Source organism: Peromyscus maniculatus, chromosome 6, assembly GCF_049852395.1.
Source record: "Peromyscus maniculatus bairdii isolate BWxNUB_F1_BW_parent chromosome 6, HU_Pman_BW_mat_3.1, whole genome shotgun sequence".
Taxonomy (NCBI): domain Eukaryota; kingdom Metazoa; phylum Chordata; class Mammalia; order Rodentia; family Cricetidae; genus Peromyscus; species Peromyscus maniculatus.
The window spans coordinates 116,839,409-116,860,952 of record NC_134857.1 but is presented as its reverse complement, the minus strand read 5'-3'; the positions used below and the strand labels follow the sequence as shown (position 1 = coordinate 116,860,952).

At 41.4% G+C, this 21,544-nt stretch overlaps 1 protein-coding gene across 1 annotated transcript in view; it reads right to left on the bottom strand.

Annotated features, from left to right (window-relative positions):
• Positions 1–12,882, bottom strand: part of Emcn (endomucin) — a 90,648-nt gene extending 77,766 nt beyond the window's left edge. Inside the window, exon 1 of the mRNA XM_006970332.4 lies at positions 12,668–12,882. Within this exon, the coding sequence (XP_006970394.1) occupies positions 12,668–12,740 (73 nt within the window). The 5' untranslated portion in view covers positions 12,741–12,882. The remainder of the gene's footprint in view (positions 1–12,667) is intronic.
• Positions 12,883–21,544: the final 8,662 nt, after the last annotated feature.

The window sequence follows — 21,544 nt, the reverse complement described above, 5'->3', positions numbered from 1 at the left end:
AGCAGGAGATGAAGGGAAACAAACCAAGTTTAATCTCATATTGTGATGTGTGTTCTCCAGAATTTAAATCATTCTCTAAGTTCTCTAATTTCTTAAGACTACAGAATGATATCATGAATTGATGCTACTAATTATTTATAGCAATGTTTTAAGACAAATATTCTTCATTTTCATAAACAGAAAAAGATTGAACCGGGAAGCCTCTCTAGATGTCCAAAATCATACTGTAACAATAGCCCTTCCTTATGCACTAAGACATCAAAACCATGGTGACAGTTTTGCACACTGTCTGCTGGCTGCTTAGATGCAACACAGGCACTACACATTAGTGATGGGGTTAAGCCTGGAGTCCACAGGCAGCCAGGTCATGCATGGAGTGGGCAGGGTAGATGCGCACACGTTTAAGAAAGAGCATGTCCACAGGGTACATGTAACTCAGGTATAAATGTTGCATAAACATGAGCCCCAGGGTTAAGAAAATGAAAAAAATGCCTTTCCTCTTTCTATTTTTTTCTTTTCTCATTTCTTTGTGGCTATTTTGTTCTACCAAATTTTCTTTAAATAAATACTCCTGGAATTAAAAAATACTGTGTGGACAACAACATACCTTTTCATTTCATGTCAAAGATGTCTAGCTTAGGACTTCCAGGAGACAGTTCCTAAGGCCTCTCGGTTGCTGATCTTAATTGACAGAGTGTTACCAGGGTGATGAGCCAGCTGATGAAGTGTCACTGTGCCATCTTCCAATGTTAGACATTTTTGTGCATGTAGCACAAATCTTAAAAGTTCTTATTAATAAAAACAAACCCAGAGCCAGGTATTGGGGTGAACGCTGAATGATCAGAGAAACAGAACAAGCCATGGCCACCTCCTCGCCAATTCCTCAGCTGATCCTGTTTCCTCAGACTGGAAGCCTCTGAGTCCTCATTCAGAATGAATCTCAGCTGAACTGCTGCTCAAAAGCCTAAAAGCTTAACCAACTTTAGTTCCTGGTTTTCACGCCTTATATACCTTTCTGCTTTCTGCCATCACTTCCTGGGACTAAAGGCATGAGTCACCCACCATGCCTGGCTGTTTCCAGTGTGGCTTTGAACTCACAGAGATCCAGAAAGATCTCTGCCTCTGGAATGCTAGGATTAAAGGCATGTGCTACCACTGCCTAACTTCTATGTTTAATATTATGGCTGTTCTGTTCTCTGACCCCCAGATAAGTATATTGGGGTGTACAATATATCAACCACATGTGCACATCTAGCCTGAATTTATAATAACACAGCATCTCAATTTCTCTCTGTAGTCACAGTCTCTATGTTAATTCTAGTCATTTAATCCTCTGAATGTCCTCAAACTTTTTTTTTTTTTGTATCTTCACAGTTTCATAGGAAGCAGCGTTGTGTTTGGATTATCAGCTACATACCCACTCCACCTGAGACGCTTAAGAGAATGCAGCATTTTCTTCCTTAATTAACTTATTATTGAAAGTGCATAATTTTCCTGAATAGCCTACAGGGTGCTCCCAGGTTAACAGGGTGGAAGGAAAGAGCAGAATTGAGAGTGAACAATATCTCATGAGTAAGTGCTGAAGGGGACATTTTAAAAGGAGAGGGCCAGACAAAGTAGGAATTTAAGCTGTAGTGCCTAGGGAATTTCAGTAGTTCAGATAATATTTTTCTTGGCCATGTCTACTTTCCTATTATCCTAAACTAATACAAGCCAAAAAAAAAAAAAAAAAAGACAATTCATAACAAACTTTTCCCTGAAAGCAGGAGAGTATGACATTTTCCTTGAAAAGCAAACTTCCCATGAGCGCTGAGGTGGGATAGTGAATGAAGCTACATACAGACAAGGAAGAGTTTGATAGTAATGGAGTGGAAACATGCTGGCGGCCCCAACAACAGCGAGAGGCTCATGGGCGCTCACTTTCCAATCAGCTGAACTCTCAGGGCGCCTCCTTCCATTGCCTCCCTGTGCCCCATCCTGGCTCTCCTGCACAAGGCCTCTCCCTGCTCCCTCTCTGGGCCTCAGCAACTTCTCAGATCTTTTTTCGCCCCCTTTTCCTCTCAGGCAACTCTTCCTGGATGTTAATGAGTGCCATATGAAGAGTGCCATTAAAAAAGGAAAATGGAAGGGTGTCTTGCTCATGTGATCCCTGGCAGCACAGAACAGACCTTTCACATGCCAAGCCCTGCGGCCAAGCAGCCCTAGTGAGAATCCCCAGAGCTGAGCCCTGCTCTGGAACAGGCGGCCCTGGCAGTGTCAGGATGAAGTAAAGGCATGGCAACTTGGGGCAAAATGTACAGAAGTTGTTTGTTACAGTCAGAACCTAAATCTGGAGATCTGGAAGGGGCCTTGTCATCCTTCATTCGCTTTGTAGATGTGGAAGATCCTGCCTGGAGAACATGAAAACTGCTTGTCTCAGTCACAAGATGAACTGAAGCTGCTGGCAACTGAGAATAAGGACTCTTGGCTCAGAGGACAGGGCATTCTCCACATTGCTCAGTCCTGGCTGTGATACCATCCAGGGCTCAACCAGGGAAAAATATAAGAGCTCTGTTACGTTACCAAATATGTTCAATCATTTTTAGATAAAATTTCTTATTAAAATAATACTCAGATAAATGTGTTATGAGGGATTGGGTCTTTAGTTTACCACAACAAAAAGACTGTTAACACCCATGACAACCACATAAATGCCATTTGGAATGACTACTGGCCTATGGAAATTTTAAAACTTCAGAATGACTGAATGATCTAATGTCCCCACTTTTTCAGGATTAGACTGGAGTTAACTTGAGAAATGATGGATGTAAACAATGTAATGAATATGCTTTTATTTGAACTGTGATAGTTCAGGATGACCTGACAGATAGTGTAGAGAATTATAGGACTTTTTTTGGGGGGGTTGTTTTGTAAGAAAATCTGAGTCAGCAGTTGCAGGTCCCCCTGGTGTGATTTGGGCAGATGTTAGGATCCAAAGGCTGGCACAGTCTCCATCATACAAACTAAGATGGCAGGCCAACTTCACAGAGCTTGGCAAGCAATTGTAACCAACCAAGAACGTACGTCAAAAAGAAAGACCTCACAGGTTCTCTGGAGCCAAGTGTCACTGTTGGGTTTTGTTAACACAACACAAACCTAGGCACACCTTAGGAAAGGGAATCCCAATTTCCTAAATTGCCTGGCCTACTCTGGGCAGTGCCATCCCTGGCCAAGTGTGCCTGGCCTGTGTAAGGAAGGTAGCCGAACTTGAGGATGGGAGCAAAACAGTAAACAGTACTCCTCCATGGTCCCTGATTCAGTTCCTGCCTCCAAGTTCCTGCCTTGGTTTCCCCCAGTGATGAGCTATAACCTGTAGGCCAAATACCCACCATCCCAAGTTGCTTTTGGTTGTGGTGTTTTTATCACAGCAACAGAGAAACAAACTAGAACATCAAGGATAAAAATAGACATGCCCCCAAATAGCAGAACACATCTTGGATGCCCTGTGTCCTTCTAACTCTGATGACTTGTGGTGAAATATAGCTTTCCACATTAAAGTAAGGCCAGTAACTAATCATCTGCTATGTACCCAAAGATAGAGCCTGAGAAAAGGAAAAGGGATCATGAGACATTATCCTCCATGCTAGAAGATTCATGTAAGATTGAGTGGTGCATGGACCCTACTGATAGGTGCATGGGAAACCGACAGCATTGTCTTTTGTTATTTGTTATTTTATTTTGTAATCCTTCCAAGTTTTAAAATATAACATAAAATTAGATCAAATAAACAAAGCCATCAAAACTAAAAGAAAAAGAAAAGAATTACAAAAGCTCACTGATTCACATGATTTAATCATTAAATAATACAGCCCCAATTGTGCAATTGCTATCAATAAATCCTAATTAGCTAATTCTGTGGATGTAAAAGGCAACTCGCATCTTTTTAAATCCGATTTGCAGAGGAACATAATCAGGAGCTATGCCAGAGTCGGCCAGAGGAGTAGGAGCCCAGGCAGGCAGCAGCAGCCTCTCTGCCCTGGGGAGAGTATCTAGGAGCTACATGTCTATGTCCTCACACTTGCTCAACACTCTAGGAGGGCAATTTCACACTTCTCACCACAAAACAAATTTCTTTTCCCACCTCAGTTAAAAATAAAGTCAATGTGTTATACAAATGGTTTTCTCTGTTTTGTGTGTGATTTTTGTAACTCAAGCATTATTTTAAAACATGACCATTGCAATGTGAACAGCCACGAAGAATAGCAAAAAGGTATATAGATAAAGGAGAAGTATTGGGACAACAGAGCCCCAGGTAATAAGAAATAACCCTGAAAGAATTTATTGATTCTATGATTTCAATATTAGTTATCATAGTCATAAACAATCCAATGGGAATTCATAGTTTATATTGCATTTAAAAAATAGACGTCTCAGTTGATTGGCTTGATCAGTTTGGGAGGCAACTAGGCAGTGGGACCAAGTCCTGTGCTCATTGCATGAGTTGGCTGTTTGAAACCTGGAGCTTATGCAGGGACACTTGGCTCAGTCTGGGAGGAATGGACTGGACCTGCCTGGACTGAGTCTACCAGGTTGATCGCAGTCCTCGGGGGAGGACTTGTCCTGGAGGAGGTGGGAATTGGGGGTAGCCTGGGGGTAAAAGGAGGGAGTGGGAGGGGGGAGAATAGGGGAACCCATGGCTGATATGTAGAACTGAATGATATTGTAAAATAATATATATATATCACTGCTGTATGGCATGAGGGCCAGTCAATCATATCCTTTTCATTACTGTCAAATGGATGAGCTAATGCTAGCAGTGTGGTGGTCAGTTCTGTCACATACAGAAGCGAGGTTAAACTCCATTGTCACACCATGGCCGAGTCGCCATCACTAACATGTCCCACCTCTCAGACCTACGGATACTTAATTTTTATGAAAGATTAAAACTATTTGTGGGGCTGCTACCTGTGGTAGCACATGTTTTTAATCTTAGCATTCATGAGGCAGAGACAGCAGATTTCTGTTAGTTTAGGATGCCTACCTGGTATACATAACAAGTTTTAGGCCAGCCTGGTCTACAAAGCAAATTTCAAGCCAGCCAGCGCTACCTAGTTAGACTCTGCCTCTAAGAAAATGAAAAAGTAGATACTGATGATTTTCAAACAAAAGGATTTTCATTGACTATTAACTTTAAAAACCAGTATTATATCAATTCTTTGAGAATTTATTTTGTACATGTCTTTTAATAACCTTCCCTCCCACCTCCTCTGCCTCCCAGGTCTATCCCTACTCTCCTACCCAATCAACTCCATGTTCTCTTTCTTTTTTTAAAACCCGTAAAGTTTAATTTGTGTGGAACAAATAGTCTTGGGGGTGGTGTCTGTCCTAAAGAATGGTCAACCTATCATTAATGGAGTCACACCATTAAATAAATCTCACTCTCCCTTTATGTCTATTGATCTGGGTGATTGATTCATGAAACAAGCGATATAACTTTGAAAGACATTCTAGAAATGATACACATCCACACATATAGTTTCACTTGCATATATTGTGACTAAAACCTAGCTCAGCATCTATTCTCCTAGAATACTACATTGTGTGAAATTATTTCAGAAATGTGTATTTCATCCAGTGAGAGTTAACAACATACTTATTAGTTAATTCTGACTGGGATCAGCTTGGAATGAAAGCATTTTATCTAATGGGTGGGATATAACCTATGGTAGAACATTAAGCTCCAAACTTGTATGGTACTTGCTGCCCACTCTATACTGTTTTGTGTGCATCACCTCACAGGCTTCTTCACTGTCCCTATGAGGTAAGAATTGCACTTTTCCCCAATTAATAACTCAGAATACCTGAAGTTAAGTCACTTACCCAAGAGACAGAATCTGAATTCAGATGGTCTGAGTCTGAAACTATTACAATTTGATATTAATAGTGGCTAATTTGGTAACTTCCTTCTTCTCCTTTAAACTACATATCTGTTTCACTGACATTTGGTAAGTCCCTTTTATTTCAGCCAGCATGGCAAAAGGCACTGCAGTTCCTTCTAACCCATCACGTGAGAATCATTTGAATCAGGATACTAAAAATCGTTATTTCTAAGACAGCAGTTGTTTCTCAACTGGTCAGGTGGTAGGTCTCTAACTTTTTTTTTTTTAAATCAGGAAACTCAACTTACGGAAATGTCACCACACTGGCAGGTAGCAAGCTACACAGGAAGTCCTGAAGAGCATCAGCCCTTGTTTGATTTCATGGCACATGACCCCACTTTAACCTCATACTGTTTCTAAGCCCCTGCTTTTTGGATGCTAAAAACAGATATGATAGCGATGGCTTTGAAATGCTGTGACAGAAGAAATGCGTGACGTTTTCAGCAGCACCAAAGGCAGATGCTCTCAGAGGCTCTGCAGATACCCCTTGGGGCTAAAGTGGACTAGATCTGATTGTGATCACCATTTTCTGGTCTTTAACACACTTAATAGAGATTTCAGGCGGAAGATGACTCATTGAAGAGATTTATAAGCAGTGCACACTTCAGTAAAATCAATGGTATTGACGTTTTTAGACATAGAACTCATCACTGAATCTATGCAAACATAACTGCTTTCTTCAGAGCAGGTGCTCTTTTAAAATATTGTTTAGCTTATCAACAAGAGATGGATCAACACTTTACAGTTATTTGAGTAAGGGGAAGCTGTCCTTACCATGAAGGACGCCACCACCCAAATCCAAACATTTCCATTAGGAAAAGTGAGTTCCCTGGGAAGCAGGGTGTGGAATCAGAAGGAGCATACCCTCAGTTTAGAAAGAACTGGGATTGCGAGGGAAAGAGTGGAGGCCTAGAGCCGTGCGTTTGAAGAATTCAGAAAGAAATGGAAAGTACTGGGCTGAGGAGATGGCTCAGTTGACAAAGTGCTTGAGGACCTGAGTTCAGATCCACCCCTGCCATGGAACAAATGAGGCATGGTGTGCACACCTGTAATCCCAGCATGAGGAGTGTTGAGAGAAGAGCATCCCTGGAACTCACTGACTGAGTCACTGAGCTCTAGGCTCAGTGAGACTCTGTCTCCAAAATATTAGGTGGAAAGACATTGAGGAAGATACCTGACATTGACCTTTCTCCTGCACAATCATAGACATAATTCTCCTGCTATACATGTGCACACACACACACACACACACACACACACACACACACACACAAATAAAAAAAATTGGGAAAATGAAAAATATTCTCACTGGCTTCATCCCTGCTTCATCAATACTGTCTTGTAGAATGCTAATGTTACTCTGCTAAATCACAAAAAATTTTTAAAAATCAGGTAGGATTCTGAAACATAAGTTAGTACCAGAATAGCATCAGACAGAAAGCAAAATAGAGCCGCCAAAGTGAAGCAGAACTCCGTCTGGATACACCTGTGTACAGATGGCTGCCTCAGCAATGGCTGGAATACACGTGGTCAGGAAAGCTACATGGAACAACAAAGCAGGTGTCTAATTCTCCCACGGTGGCTGCTTCTAATTTGGAGAACAGTTGTCATCTCTACTGATGTATGTATGTATGTGTAAGAGACAGAACCCCTGTTTATCTGCAGAGTGTGAGCTTCCTATTGGCCTTTGTGAGTGCCACTGGCTCCGCTAATGCTTCTGGTGTTTATTCTTCTGTTGAGTGCTGGGGTGCACAAAGGTGCCAGCCGAACTCCTAAGTTTCTCTTCTGAGAGACCTTCTCACTCCATGAAGCCATTACTGTCTGACTCAATAAAGCCCCAACGACGCTAGGAGTTCAGAAGCAGAAAAGGGGGTATGACAGGAATTGGATGTCACAGAAAATTCTTACTTTTCAAATCAATGCTTGGAAATGTGCCATCTCAAGTTATTCTTAGAGTTGAAGAGGTGGCTGGCAATTGATTACTAATAAAAAAAGAATATGAGTAACTCAAATCATATAATGATCTATGAGTTAAAATTTTACCTGAATCTTGAGATAAAAAGGGAAATGACCATTATCTAACAAATTAATTTCCAAAATCCTCAAATATGAACAATTTTTTTCAATTTTCTGAATGGTTCAGATCTATGAAATGAAATTAAAAGAGAATTTATTGAGGACAATCTTATGAATGTCCAGAAAATATTCCATACATTGATAACATATGATCACTTTTAGTTTTAGGTAAGGACCATTTTCAAATGAATCACTGAGGAAAGAATACTAAACAAATGACTTGAAGACCAAACACTCTTCCTACTGGATTTGCTCCACATTGTAACTACTCCACATAGCAATTACTTTTTACTACAACAGATTGCTTATTCCAATATAAGAAATATGGATGAAAATTAAGCTCAACTGAAGTACTAAGCAACTTCATATAACTATTTTATATTAATTGTTTATGGTTTCATTTATATCTATTATCTATTATGTTTATTTGTGTTATTTGTTTATTATATTATTTATTTGCCATAGCTACTGGCAAACTGAAGGTGCCTGCAGTGTGGAGGAAGAAATAAGGTGCTCCAGTGAATTAAGCTCCATATAACGTGCAAAGCATAGGCACCCAGAAGAAAGGAAACTGTGTATCCATGTTGTCACAGTGAGGAGTGTCAAGCTTTGAACTGAGAGGTGGAGAACACTTTACCTCTCAACATGACCCCCAGCTCCTGGGACATTCCGATTCCCATTGCGTGTCACAGCTTTCACATCTTACCAGGATTAAAAATTTACTATCTCAGCATCCATTTTTCTCCTAAACTATCTCTTTGTGTTTCCTCATCTCTGCTCTAAAACCATTTGCCCAATTCTAATATTCACACAACCCTGTCTTGGCTTGTCTCTCATCAGCAGTAAAATGTAGGGACAATCTACATGGGCTCTATATCCTTGAAGGTTCTCCCAGAGCCTTCTTTACACCTCACTGGTGGACCCTCTGACTTACAGTGACTTGTGCAATGGTTTCTTTGTCCTTTATCTCTCCTGACCTGAGCAGACTAATCTGTATTCTGCTGACCGACTGTTCCTCTTAATTTATAACTCTGATGATATAAAACCCACGCTCAAGAGCTTCTACGAGCACCAATTGTTACCTATAAGTGAGTATTTCTTTTGTATTTGTTTGGAGATATGGAAATCTAACCCAGGGCCTCACATAAATTAAGAATCTGCTTTATCCCGAGCTCCAGCTCCAGGGAGATTAATCTGTATTGCTTATCCTCTAGTCAACATCATCTGATGCCACACTTGGCACAGTGCTTCCGAGTGTGCATCCATACTCAGCGTATAGCTTCTTTGTATTTCTAGACTGGAAGACACCGCTCTTTCAACGTCTCTATTCAAGACATTTTACATTGACCTTGATATCCCGATTTTCAAGTTGCAGTGCTTATCACAATTTCATGAGAAGTTGTGTGATTTCCCAACACACCAAACTAAACAACTTGTGAATTTCCTATGCCATTCTTTCTCTGTTCCTCAAGACCTCTGATAAAATTTGCACTGCTTGACTCTTCCCATTCTACCTAATACAAGAAATGGGTCCTATTTGTTTTCATAAAGCTGCAGGATTTAGCATAGTGTCTTCTTATAGTATATTCAATCAGGTTTTGTTTTATAAAACTGAACGTTCTGTCAGTAACAAATGAATTCCTCCAAGCAACTAAATCCTTCTGATATCAATATGCTGGCATCTGTTTCTGCCTACCCAAAACATTTTAATCTCTTCTAAATTATTGCCAGGTTTAAAAATAAAGTGTTACAGGGAGTAAATACATATAGATTCCAGGCTTCCATTTTCCTGGAATCTTCATTTAATGTGGCTGTGTCTCAGCAGTCAAAAGCTCACTCCTCTATTCTTACAAGCCACTGGAGTGCCTGTTCAGTTTTAAATACAGTGTGGGAGACTTCAGGAAAGAGGGACGGTTTCCTTCAGGCACTTCTGGGACATGTTTCTAAAGAACAGCCTTCCAAGTTAGACACTGTAAATTCCTAGGCCAGCATCCTACCAACAAAAGCTACTTGCTGCCACTCAGATCATTCTCTGGATTTCCACAAAAGCCCCACCACAAGATCATATTTATTTCAATCTGAGACTGACAAAAACACCAGGAAGGAAAGCACTCAATTTCTCAGATAAAAAAATCATATTTAGCAGTCAATTTCAGAGCAAAAGAAGCACGCATATACTTGAAAATCTAAATGCTAGAACTGAAATGGCTCCTACCCAAACCCCAATAATTGACTCTGCTGATAAATTTGTTTATCATCCTAAGCGTGAGGAGCCGATGAAGCTCAGAACTCAATGTACTCTTGGTACAGGGAGTAAGGAAAGAGCTGACGAGATGAACGTAGGAAATGCTTCATTTCCTGTGCCCAATCTGCTAAGGAAACGTAAACTGGCAGAGCCAGGTGCATCAAAGCCATCCACGTATCCAGCCAGGAAAATCTCGTTCAGTCCCACCCAGGCCACTCTGAAGGGTCAGTCTATGGTGCCAAGATCCAGCTTCCTTTTCTAAGATCAGCCTCTCTTTCTCCCTCCCTCCCTCCCTCCCTCCCTCCCTCCCTCCCTCCCTCCCTCCCTCCCTCCCTCCCTCCCTCCTTCTCTTCCCTTCCTCCCTCTCTTCCCCTCCCCCTCTCCTCTCTCCCTCTCATTTCCTCCTGTCTTCCTCATTCCAGATACAGGTCTTAAGTTATCAAGTAAGTTTGTTGGCAGATGTGAAGGAAATACTGTCTAAATATTTTCACTGCCCCAGAGAGAAATTATCTAGCGTGGGCTAATAACTCCTTAGACAGTTGGCCCCACTAAAGGGAGGGTAGACACTAGACCAGTGAGCTGAAGGAGTCTGGTGTTTTCTCTAAATGACCACAGTAGAAAAGTCTGTCGGCAATTCTGGGTTGTCCTCCATGATAGTTCTCTTTCTTACAATCAGTCACAATGTGGAGGCCAGTTCCGCTGACCCTCTTCTTGGTTATTTTCAGGATGTACAGCCCATTCAGCATTAAAATATGCTGGCAGGATGCTGCACACTCTAAGGCCTGTAGACCTGAAGTCATGAAGAGCCTAGCCCAAGCTTTCAGAACTTATATTAATCAGGCACACAGTTTTGAGCAGTGTGTTGCAGAGTAGATATTCTCATTAATTATTCTAATATATACTGAAGAATTACTGAGAAGCAAGCAGTTGATCTCTGATACTTCGTGGATACTTTTGTAGTAAAAAAAAAAAAAAATTTGCAGTAGCTCTTATGACTTTCTGGCCAGGTGCAAGATAAGCAAATGTGTGTTGTGGAAAGACTTATAAAAATAAACTTATAAAAATATTTTTTAAAAAAATTACTGACAAGATGTAACTCAGGTTGGACCATTGGTTTTGTTTATTTATTTATTTATTTATTTTTGGTTTTTTGAGACAGGGTTTCTCTGTGTAGCTTTGCGCCTTTCCTGCAACTCACTTGGTAGCCCAGGCTGGCCTCGAACTCACAGAGATCCACCTGGCTCTGTCTCCTGAGTGCTGGGATTAAAGGTGTGCGCCACCACTGCCTGGCTTTGTTTTATTTTTGTTTTGAATTTACATTGTTTTTATAAATTAAAATTTTATAGGCAGTAACCTTTGGAAAAGGGCACAAGCAAATAAAATTGGAATTGAGTTTTCTGGATTACTACACACACACACACACACACACACACACACACACACACACACACACACATACCCTTCCCCCTACCACACCCCTCGGAGTCAGAACCAATCTGTCCCGATTGTGTCTTCTTTTGGTAGCTTTTGTTTTAGCTTTCATACTTATTAGAGCTGTCTAATACTAGAATCCCTTGCTTATTTCTCTCAATAGTACATTTACTACTGTGGGAAAGGAAAGCAGCTTACTCATTTTTATGTTCTTCACATTGCCCAGCACAGGATAGGAGCCCAATGAATTATTGATTAAGCCTAACTGTTTATTTTGTATTACTTAAGAATGCTTAGAAATAAAAACAATGATTCTTGCGACTGCTCACTAGGGCAGCGTAACATGTACCAGAGGGTCTTTCTGTACAGTAAGTGATGGGTTTTACATATCTATCTTTAAAGTTCTGAAAGTTACACAGAATATTAGGGGATCATGTTTACAACTGCATATACTTCTGTAACTAAAGTCTATAAATTTCAATCTCCACTTACCCAGTCACCTAAGATGATAATAGTCTCCTAATAGTGAGTCACCATTCACTTCTCTAGCTAGCTTTACCTGACCAGAGCTGAGAAACAGCTGGAACAGACACCGGCAGCCTGGGTAACACAGTGTTTCCAATGACAACCTGTCCTTCATACAGGATTCTCTTATTAGTCTGGGCTGATGACAGAAAAGAACATTTTTTTTTCCCTTTGAATTAGCCAAAATTCTATCTTAGTCTCTGAAAAGGCAATGCGTTTCCACAGTTGTTTTATGAATCCATTAAACACACGTTCAGGCCATCAGACCAGCAAACATTTCCTCTCAGAAGGAACAAACTCTCAGTCTGTGGCACTGCCTGCTTGGCCTCTTCCAAGCCTCACTCCACGCACTCCGTGAGCAAATCAATTGGCACATGAGAATTGCAGGAGAAAGCCTCCTGAAGATAACCGCGTCTAGAAGCTCGCCAGCTCCGACTTCTCATCCACACCATCAGAAGGATAAGAAACGTACCTCCGCTGTCCTCGCTCTGGCAGATACAGCTGGACACAAGGAAGAAAAGAGCTGTCACTTGAAGCAGCCGCATGGTGCCTTAGGATGGTCTCGGTGGCTTCTCTCCCAGGGCAAGGCAGGGAAGGACTCCTCCAGCCTGTCCAGGCCGTAGTAGCAGCTGGAAAAGGTGTGCTGTATGTGAGCAGACGCTGCCCATTCCTACTTATTTTGGGGACTCTGATAAAGAACTAGAGGAAACACACACACTCCCTTTGGGAGGTCAGCGGAGAGGAGATTTATTGTTTCAGCCCCTTACAGGAACTCCTTTTTTTTCCTCTCTCTTCCTTTGGCAGCCACTTGTGTTTTTGTTACCGCGTTATTTTGCTCTTCTTCAACAAAAAGGTCAGGATGGGGTTTGAACAGGAAGAGACCCTTCTCAAGAAGGGGCCAGGGAGCTTTCTAACTTTTGTTTTGAAAGTGCATTTTAGAGTAACTGTAAAGTCGCCTCCTCAGGCAGCGGCTCAAGCTGCTAAGAAGACTGTAACTTCCCGAGGGCTTGATTTGAGCATAGAATCCACAAGGAATGGCTTTTCTTCTCTCTTTTCTACTTGAAAGCCCAATCAGTGAATACCACCTTCTAGAGACAAATGCAATCATTAGATCATGCTCCACTCTTGAGAAAGTAAACTGGCCTCTAATGAACATCCTGAGAGGTTTTTCAAGATGTTCCTAACAGAATTAAGCAAAGATCTAAGACTATCTCCTGCTCATTTGGGTTTTGAGATTTAAAGAAAAAGTTCCCCTTACTTTGTTACAGATTGAACCCACGCTAGGCTAGTGCACCACCACTAAGCTGTATCTCTGTCCTGCATTTCTGGCTTTATTGGTGGGTTTTTTATGAAGAACAAGAAAAAATTACAACATTGTGGGTGTAAGAAATGTGCCTCGGATGGGCTGGGTAGAATACGCCATCACAGTGAATCAGTGATCCTGTGCATTATGTGCTCTGTAGGACCCAAACACCAGCCAGCATTCCCTCTGCCCTCAGTGCTGATTGATTGGTACACAGGGTCACAGGGATCCCTCAACACAGCACTCCTGTGAACAGTAGCATTAGAAGAACACCTCGCCACAGACTTCAGCTGTCGACTCAGCCACTGCTCTTTAATACATCAGGAGGTGCAGGCTTCCTAGAGGAGAGTGATGAGGGAGTCTTCCAGAATAAACTACAACACTATACTTGAGCTCATTTCTAAGGAGAATACTCCTTCCTTGCTACACCATCCAGGGAAGGACTCCATATAAGAGAGTGGCCAGAGCAGGTCATTAGCTCCAACCACTTGAAAACATTGCTTATTTCATCCTGACCGCTGCCCAGTCTCAGAAGCGTTGGTTTATAATTTTAATTTTGTACACAAGTGAGAGTAGTTTTAGCCTCTTCATTGATTTTTCCAAACAGAATGCCTTTGGGTGTCCCCGTTATTGGGCATAGCCCAGAAGGTACAAAGAGAGCGTGTGCGTAGATGACACACACATTTTCCGGGAATTAACTGGGATGTGGCCCTGTGAGAACAGGGTGAGACAGGCTGCCTCACTTCCAGCTTGCCGTTGTTTCTCTTGGGAAGTTGATCTTCTCGGGAGCTTTCCTGGGGCTGAGGCCTCACCATCAGTGCTGCTCACCTGAATTCCCAGGGTCCTTGGAGTGTGGGGCTCTCTACATGATTGCCATGCATTTTCTTGATGGGTACTAGACATCCATTCCAGGAAAATTTATTCCTCGTAGACTTTCAAGCTAATTTTATTTATTTTGTTACTTGATTGTGTGTGTGTGTGTGTGTGTGTGTGTGTGTGTGTGTGTGTGTGTGTGTGTGAGAGAGAGAGAGAGAGAGAGAGAGAGAGAGAGAGAGAGAGAGAGAGAGAGAGAGAGATTTGTTCGTGCAGGTGTGCTCACTCATACGGATATGAGGGGAGATCAGCGGTTGACATCTTCTGCCTTCTTGTTTTTTAACATCTGTCACTAAGCATGGAGCTCATTGTCTCAGCCAGACTGCCTGGCCGCTGAGCTCTGGATTTGCCTGTCTTGAAGTCCCAGCACTAGGGCTGAAGACACACTGTCACACTGCCACATCTGTCTCTTTGATCAAACCTCAGGTCCTCATGCTTTTGAAATAAACATCTCACCCACTGAGTTTTCTCCACAGCTCTAAACGCTGGCTGTTTAAAAGACGGGCAGCTTTTGCTGAAAAAGAAAGGAACAAACAAGAAAACACAAAAGGAAAGCAAAACAAACAACCCAAATGTAGTAAAGAAGGTCAGCTTTGCCTCAATAGGTCATACACTGAAACTGGTTAATTAAAACTGGTTAGTTAAAACTGGTTAGTAATTAAAACTGGTTAATTAAAGCTGGTTACTTAAAACTGGTTAGTTAAAACCAGAAGAGACAGGTCAGTACCAAAGAGCAAGTACAAGCACACACACAATGCATGTGTGTGTGTGTGTGTGTGTGTGTGTGTGTGTGTGTGTGTGTGTGAAAAACATTTTCACAGGTGTGTGAGTTGATGTGTGGGTATGTGCACAGAGGTGGATTAGAGATAGGTGAATCTAAATAGTAAATAACCTGTTGCTGACCATTTAAAATAGTTAAATTTGAACCCACATCTTACCTCAAAAACAAAAAAATAATTTTTATATGTTAAAGACTTCAATGGGGAAACAAAACATAGAAAACTTTGGGGAAAATATGAGTGTTGTTATTGAACTGTGCTGGAGGGAACATTTTATGAATGATGCCAATAACAGCACACATGAAAATTAAAGCATTTTGGCCCAATATCCAGAGGATAAAATACCCAAATAGAAAAACTGGAAAGCTGTTAACAACATATATGTCCTAAAAATAACTTCTTCTCTACAGAAGACAAAAGTCAGATACCTGAAAATGAACAAAACGTTACCAGACAAATAAAACACCAAAGAAGCAAAAAGTTGATGCATCTTCCTACAAAATCAAAGAAACAGATAGTGAATGGCATGTTTACCTACTCTTGCCTTTCAAATGTAATTAGGTCTAGCTTTTGGTAACATTTGTTATTGGCATATGTTCAAGGATTGTTGCTCTCCTTTCGCAGAAGTATGACCTTCCTGGGTTGGGGAGGGGAGCGACTTGACACTGTGCATTGACGCTCTTGGAAGACAGTGAGTTTGTGTGTTATTTTAATCTTACATTCATTTATTTTCCGCTCTTAAAAGACAGTGAGTTTGTGTGTTATTTTAATCTTACATTCATTTATTTTCCTTAAAAAGTCTTTATAATGCCCACAATGTGGCTTGGTGGGTGGAGGTGTTGGTCACCAATTGTGACAACCTGTGTATAATCTCTGGGACAGACAAGGTGACAGAGAGAATCAACTTCTCCAAGTTGTCCTCTCACACCCACATGTATGCACATATATAAATAAATGATAACATGAGAGATTTAAATGTTTTCCTGGAACTAACACATTCTATTTCTGTCACAGAGAATGTCCTCTGCCCTTCAATTTTTGTTTGAGTAAATACTTTAAAATGTAATATTTGGGATATATATTTACACAAGCATTACTAAATATTTGCTGTTCTACCCAGCTTGAATGTTTTAATCATTATATAGTATGTTATTTAAGGGCACTTTAATAGAAGAAAAATAGGTAACAAAAACAAAGTTATTCTAGCCTGAAAGAAGAGATTGTGTTTGTATTTATTTTCTTCACAAAAATGGTTTTGATTCCATGTGTAAGGGAAAAGGAGATTGCTGTAAGTAAGGTCATGCAATAACCCTCGCAGCGTTCTTCCCAGGCACGCTCCAAGGGCTGCCTGTGACATCATTGACACTAGAGGATTTGGATGCCAAGACTGTAACAATGGTGACTTCTCTCAACCCGTGTGTCACTGAGATTTATTTAGGTGGCACCATTGTTAAGGCCACAAATTAAAGCCTTCTCCGTACTTGTCTCCTTCCTCTCTGCCAGCTCATCAAGCTGAGCAAAACAATCATCTAAAGTGGTTGGAAAGCCACCGGATGATCTCACACAGTGGCAGTCAAATCCTCATTCCCTCCTCTAGTGCCGTGCTCACTGGCTGAACTATTTGCCCTCTAAGTGCCTAGATCCCCGTGGGAAATTGAGGGTGAACATTATGCCTATCTCCAATAGTGTACAGAGGAAAAAGTGCGATTCAGCGAGGTCATTTAACAGTGCCTGTGGGGGGAAAAATAAATCAAGAAAAGAAGCCTGATGTTGGCTTCTGGAATGTTTAGGCTAAAGTAACTTGTTTTAGTTCAATGGTATGTCTTCATGCCATAGGATTCTGCAGGAAACACTATTTCAGAGTGATAAGCTGATTTCCAAAGAAATAGATCTGAGCAGAGGGGATACAGAGACCCAACCCTATCCTCAGAAGTTTGCTCCGTGCTGTATGTCATGTCAGGTACTTTCAGTGGAGATGGCAGCTTGTCCTTGTCACTTGTTACTGGAGATGGGAATTGGCTAGTTTCTTTTAGCCATTGGAAACAGAACTAAAATGAGGAAAGTTTAGAACTCATGGTAGAAATGATACCAGTTCTCCCCCCTACAGAACCAAAATGACCATCGCTGGTGAAAGTTCTCAGCCGTTTGGCCAAACCTATGCCACCCACCGAAGCATCTTTCTTCCTCACTTATGTTCTGTTAATTGGGTCCAGGTGTGCCAGGCTAGAGCCAATTCATTATTGCTCCAGTTCATTACTCAAGACATTGTGGCAAGCCTCCTTGGGTTTCCAAAGCTGTTCTCGGCCACATTCTAACCATCCATCCATTGCTGTTTACTCAACATGTAGAGATCATCTTCTGACTCACACCGATTCCCTAAGCTTACATGAATCTATTGGTGCAGAGAGGCAGGACTATGGGGCATCATAAAAACAACAGCTCAGGGGTGAGATGTGTATTTATTTCCGCGCAAACATACAAATCCTCTGCTGTAAGCACGCAGGCATCTGTCAGCAGATGAAATGATGAAAACACTCTTCTCTGGGAGACAATCCAATCCCCAGTTTCAAAAGGTTCAGCAACCATTTCTGCACCTTCACCTTAAGAAAGCTGCCACATATTGAATCTTCCCATACAAAACTAAGCGATAGCAGTATTTTCCACTGATTCTATCAGTGAAAATTGTATCATTATATATTTTATATATATTACATTACATTACATTATCATACTAATAGAAAAAGTGATATTTTTCCTAAGAAATAATTCTTTCTGGTGCATACATACATTCTCAAAATTTGACTCTGAGTCATTTACCTCAATGCCCAGAAGTGATACAGCATTAATGTTTTATTTCATCCCAGTTAGAATGGCGATCATAAACAGGATAAGTTTTAAAGCAACCTTAACTAACTTCCTAATTAGGTCAGCTGTTGCCAACGTGGCACCCTGTGTCTAATATTTTTGCCTATATGTCTTATTTTTGGTGTTCAAGAAATATCATTTTAGGAAAAATTCCTTTATGTCAAGTGACATCTATTAAAATCATTGGGTATTTCCATATGCAAGTGTGAGATTTAGGACTGGAAATGTGACTCAGGCATTAAGAACACCCATTGCCCTTGCTGGCAGTTCCCAGCGCTGAAATCATCTGTAACTCTAGTTCCCGGGGAATTGGGTGCCATCTTCTGGCCACCATAGGAATTGCGTTCCTGTGGTTCACAGACAAACCCATGCACACAAAATCTTTTTTTTTTTTTTAAGTGTGAGGCTTACGTGAATTAGTTACGTGTCATTCCCTTTTCACACTTGGCATGCTCCACCTGGCTTTAATAGTTTACCTCTGGCTGTACGCACACACCTCTTTGCCTGCCTACGTTAGTTGTTCTCAGTTTCTGAAATATCCCCTTCGGATTTTTTTCTCTTTAGCCATTTTGTAATAATTGAAGGAAAAGTTCAGCTCAGCCAACCTAAAGTCATGATGAGGTGATTTATTTGTTTTTCCTCTTTCAAGTTCCAGATCAATTGAAGTTGAAGTTAGCTCTACAAAAATGTGTCAGTTTTTCCTTTTTTTCATTCCCAATAAAGAAAGCACACTGCAAGCACAGCTTTTGGTATTCACAGAAACACGAAGTTAGAGTTGGAGGCAAAGTGCCTTGTGTTGCTCATTTATAACCCTTATGGGTCAGTCATGAAGGAACTGTTTCTCAGTTGGTACTCAGAGACTTAAGATATGATTGTTTTCTCAGAATTGTGACTGTTAAATTGGTTTATGCCTACTAATAGTTTAGCTTGGTCTTTAGTTTCGGGCGACACACCTTAGATTGGTGTTCTGTGAGAAGATTTCCCTGATGATTATGTTCTACACTCCCTGACCCGTTACTGGTCAAACATGCTCCTCTTGTGTAATAGTGCAAAGATGCACAGATGTGTCTTCTTCCTGCTTTCCAGTCTTCCTCCTTGATGGTCTTAGAAGTCATCTATCTCCGAGTATGTGGACTGGGTTTCTGAGTGACCATGTGGGGCAGAACTCTCCTTTCTTAACAGTATTTCATATCTTCACGAGCAACATGGAAACATTTGTGTCATATTAAACTCCTGGTATGTCAAGTTTATTTTGGCACTAAGTCCTAACTAGTGGAGAATCCTATTATCTTTTCTAGGTAAGTTTTAACTTGATGAAGTTGGCACTGAACTAGGCACACTATTCATACATCCCCAGCCTCCTATGGTGGATAGCGAACTCATCAATGGCAGAACTTCAGTGTTCCTCACCTGTCCCTGTAGTTCAGCACAGTTTTGCTAACAACACCGTCTAACTTTCTCATGTTAATTAAGCTGTAGTCTCAGCTCCGATCTTAACCTGCAGGGGTTGTCTTCCGTTGGCCCCGCTACCTACCCTGTTTACCAGATGTTCTTTCCCTCCAGCAATAAAATATCATTGACATTTCATGGACCCGACTGAGAATTCACTCACCATTCTTTGGCTCTTGATTTTGTTTCAGTCTAGGGCTTGATTCTCAAGTCGCCTAAGTTTCTACCAGTTCTGCCCAGTTTCAACATTTTTTTTTTCAGAATTTCAGGACATTTGCTGAGGTCTACCATGAAGCATGGACTCTTGAGAATACATGAGGTGGGTGGAAGGGCCAGGTCCAGAGAGGTCTTCATGATGACTCTTCACAGAGTCACAGAGACGTCTACTGACAGGAAATAGTGCTACATTTAACACAGTCTCAGTGGGAATGAGGGCAGGCGGTAAAGCCCTAGTTCTTATTTATCTGTTTTTCTCTCTTATGTTTAGTTTAGTGCTATTCTAATGAAATGCCTGACACAGGCTCACAGCTGATCGGCTCACAGCTTGGGAGGACCAAGGGGATGGCGCTGCAGTCAGTTGAGTCCTCTGGTGTGTGCGTCATGTAGTGGTGGATCCCAATGGCAGGGACAGAGGGAAAGAGTGAAGGGAGGGGTAACAGAGGCAGGAGGGGCAGCTGGGGTGGGAGAGGTGGCAGCAAGGGCTGGCTAGCTCTTTCTGAAAACCATCACCTCCTGAGAATAACAGGGTCTCTCGGGGAACTATGAAGGTTTCCAATTCATGTTCTTAAAGACCTAAAGAATCCTACTAGGCCCACCCATAAGATTACATAGCACTTTCCAGTACCAGTACACTACAGCCCAAGCCTCCAACCACAAGGCACCTGTGGTGGTTTAAATAGGAATGGTCATAGTCTTATATATTTGAATGCTTAGGAAGTGGCATTAGGAGGTGTGGCCCTGTAGGAGGAGGTATGGCCTTGTTGGAGGAAGTGTGTCGCTGGAGGTGGGCTTTGAGGTTTCAATATGTTCAAGCCAGGTTCTCTCTCTCTCTCTCTCTCTCTCTCTCTCTCTCTCTCTCTCTCTCTCTCTCTCTCTCTCTCTCTCCTCTGTCTCCTCTCTCTCTCTCTCTCTCTCTCTCTCTCTCTCTCTCTCTCTCTCTCTCTTCTTCTCTCTCTCCTCTCTCTCTCTCCTTCCTGTAGATCCAGATGTAGGCCTTTCAGCTTCTCTCCAGCCTACATGCTGCCATGCTTCCTACCTTGATGATAATAGACGAAACCTCTGAACTGTAAACCAGACCCAGTTAAATGCTTTCTTCTATGAGTGTTGCCATGATCATGGTGTCTCTTCACAGCAATTGGACATTGACCAAGACAGCACCCTTTGGGAACATAGAATACACATGCACAATAGTAGAACTGTTGGGAAGGAGAATAAGAGTGATGTATCAATTAACTCAACAACTGACACTCTGCCTTCTTGTTCTATTCTATGACACAAAATAGGAAGCCAAATGCTTCCTCCAAGTCTTGGTTGATTTGCCTGCACAATAACAATCCTTGGTTGTGAAACTATGAAGCACATAGTATTATTAAAAATGTTTGCATGGAAATATTTCATTATTCATTTCTAAGTAAAAACCAGAGAGTGCTTTGGGTATTTTCTCAAAATTATGTAAAGCTTTTATAAGTTCATACAAATCATCTTAGCAACAAGTGTTAATAATTATGGGCATGGCCAATGTTAAATCCCTTCACTTATCAGGATGGAACATTTTAACAAAATGCAAATCATTTTCTTTCTTAACAAGCTTCTCAGAAACAAACTGTTTCCATTCCGTGACCAGCCAGAATTGTTTACAAATGCCTTCAACTTCATTCAACATGTACGGCATATATCTAACTAAACATTAAAATACCTTGGATGAACAACAAAGCTGGAGTACTCTCTTGACCCGTCCTTCCAAATGTCGCCTTTACTCAGAGGAAATGACACAGCAATCGCTTTCATAAGTGGACCCGAGCCACACCTGAGTGTGTTTCCAACGAGAAAATACAAACTTCCTGTCCTGTGAGGGCTGGGG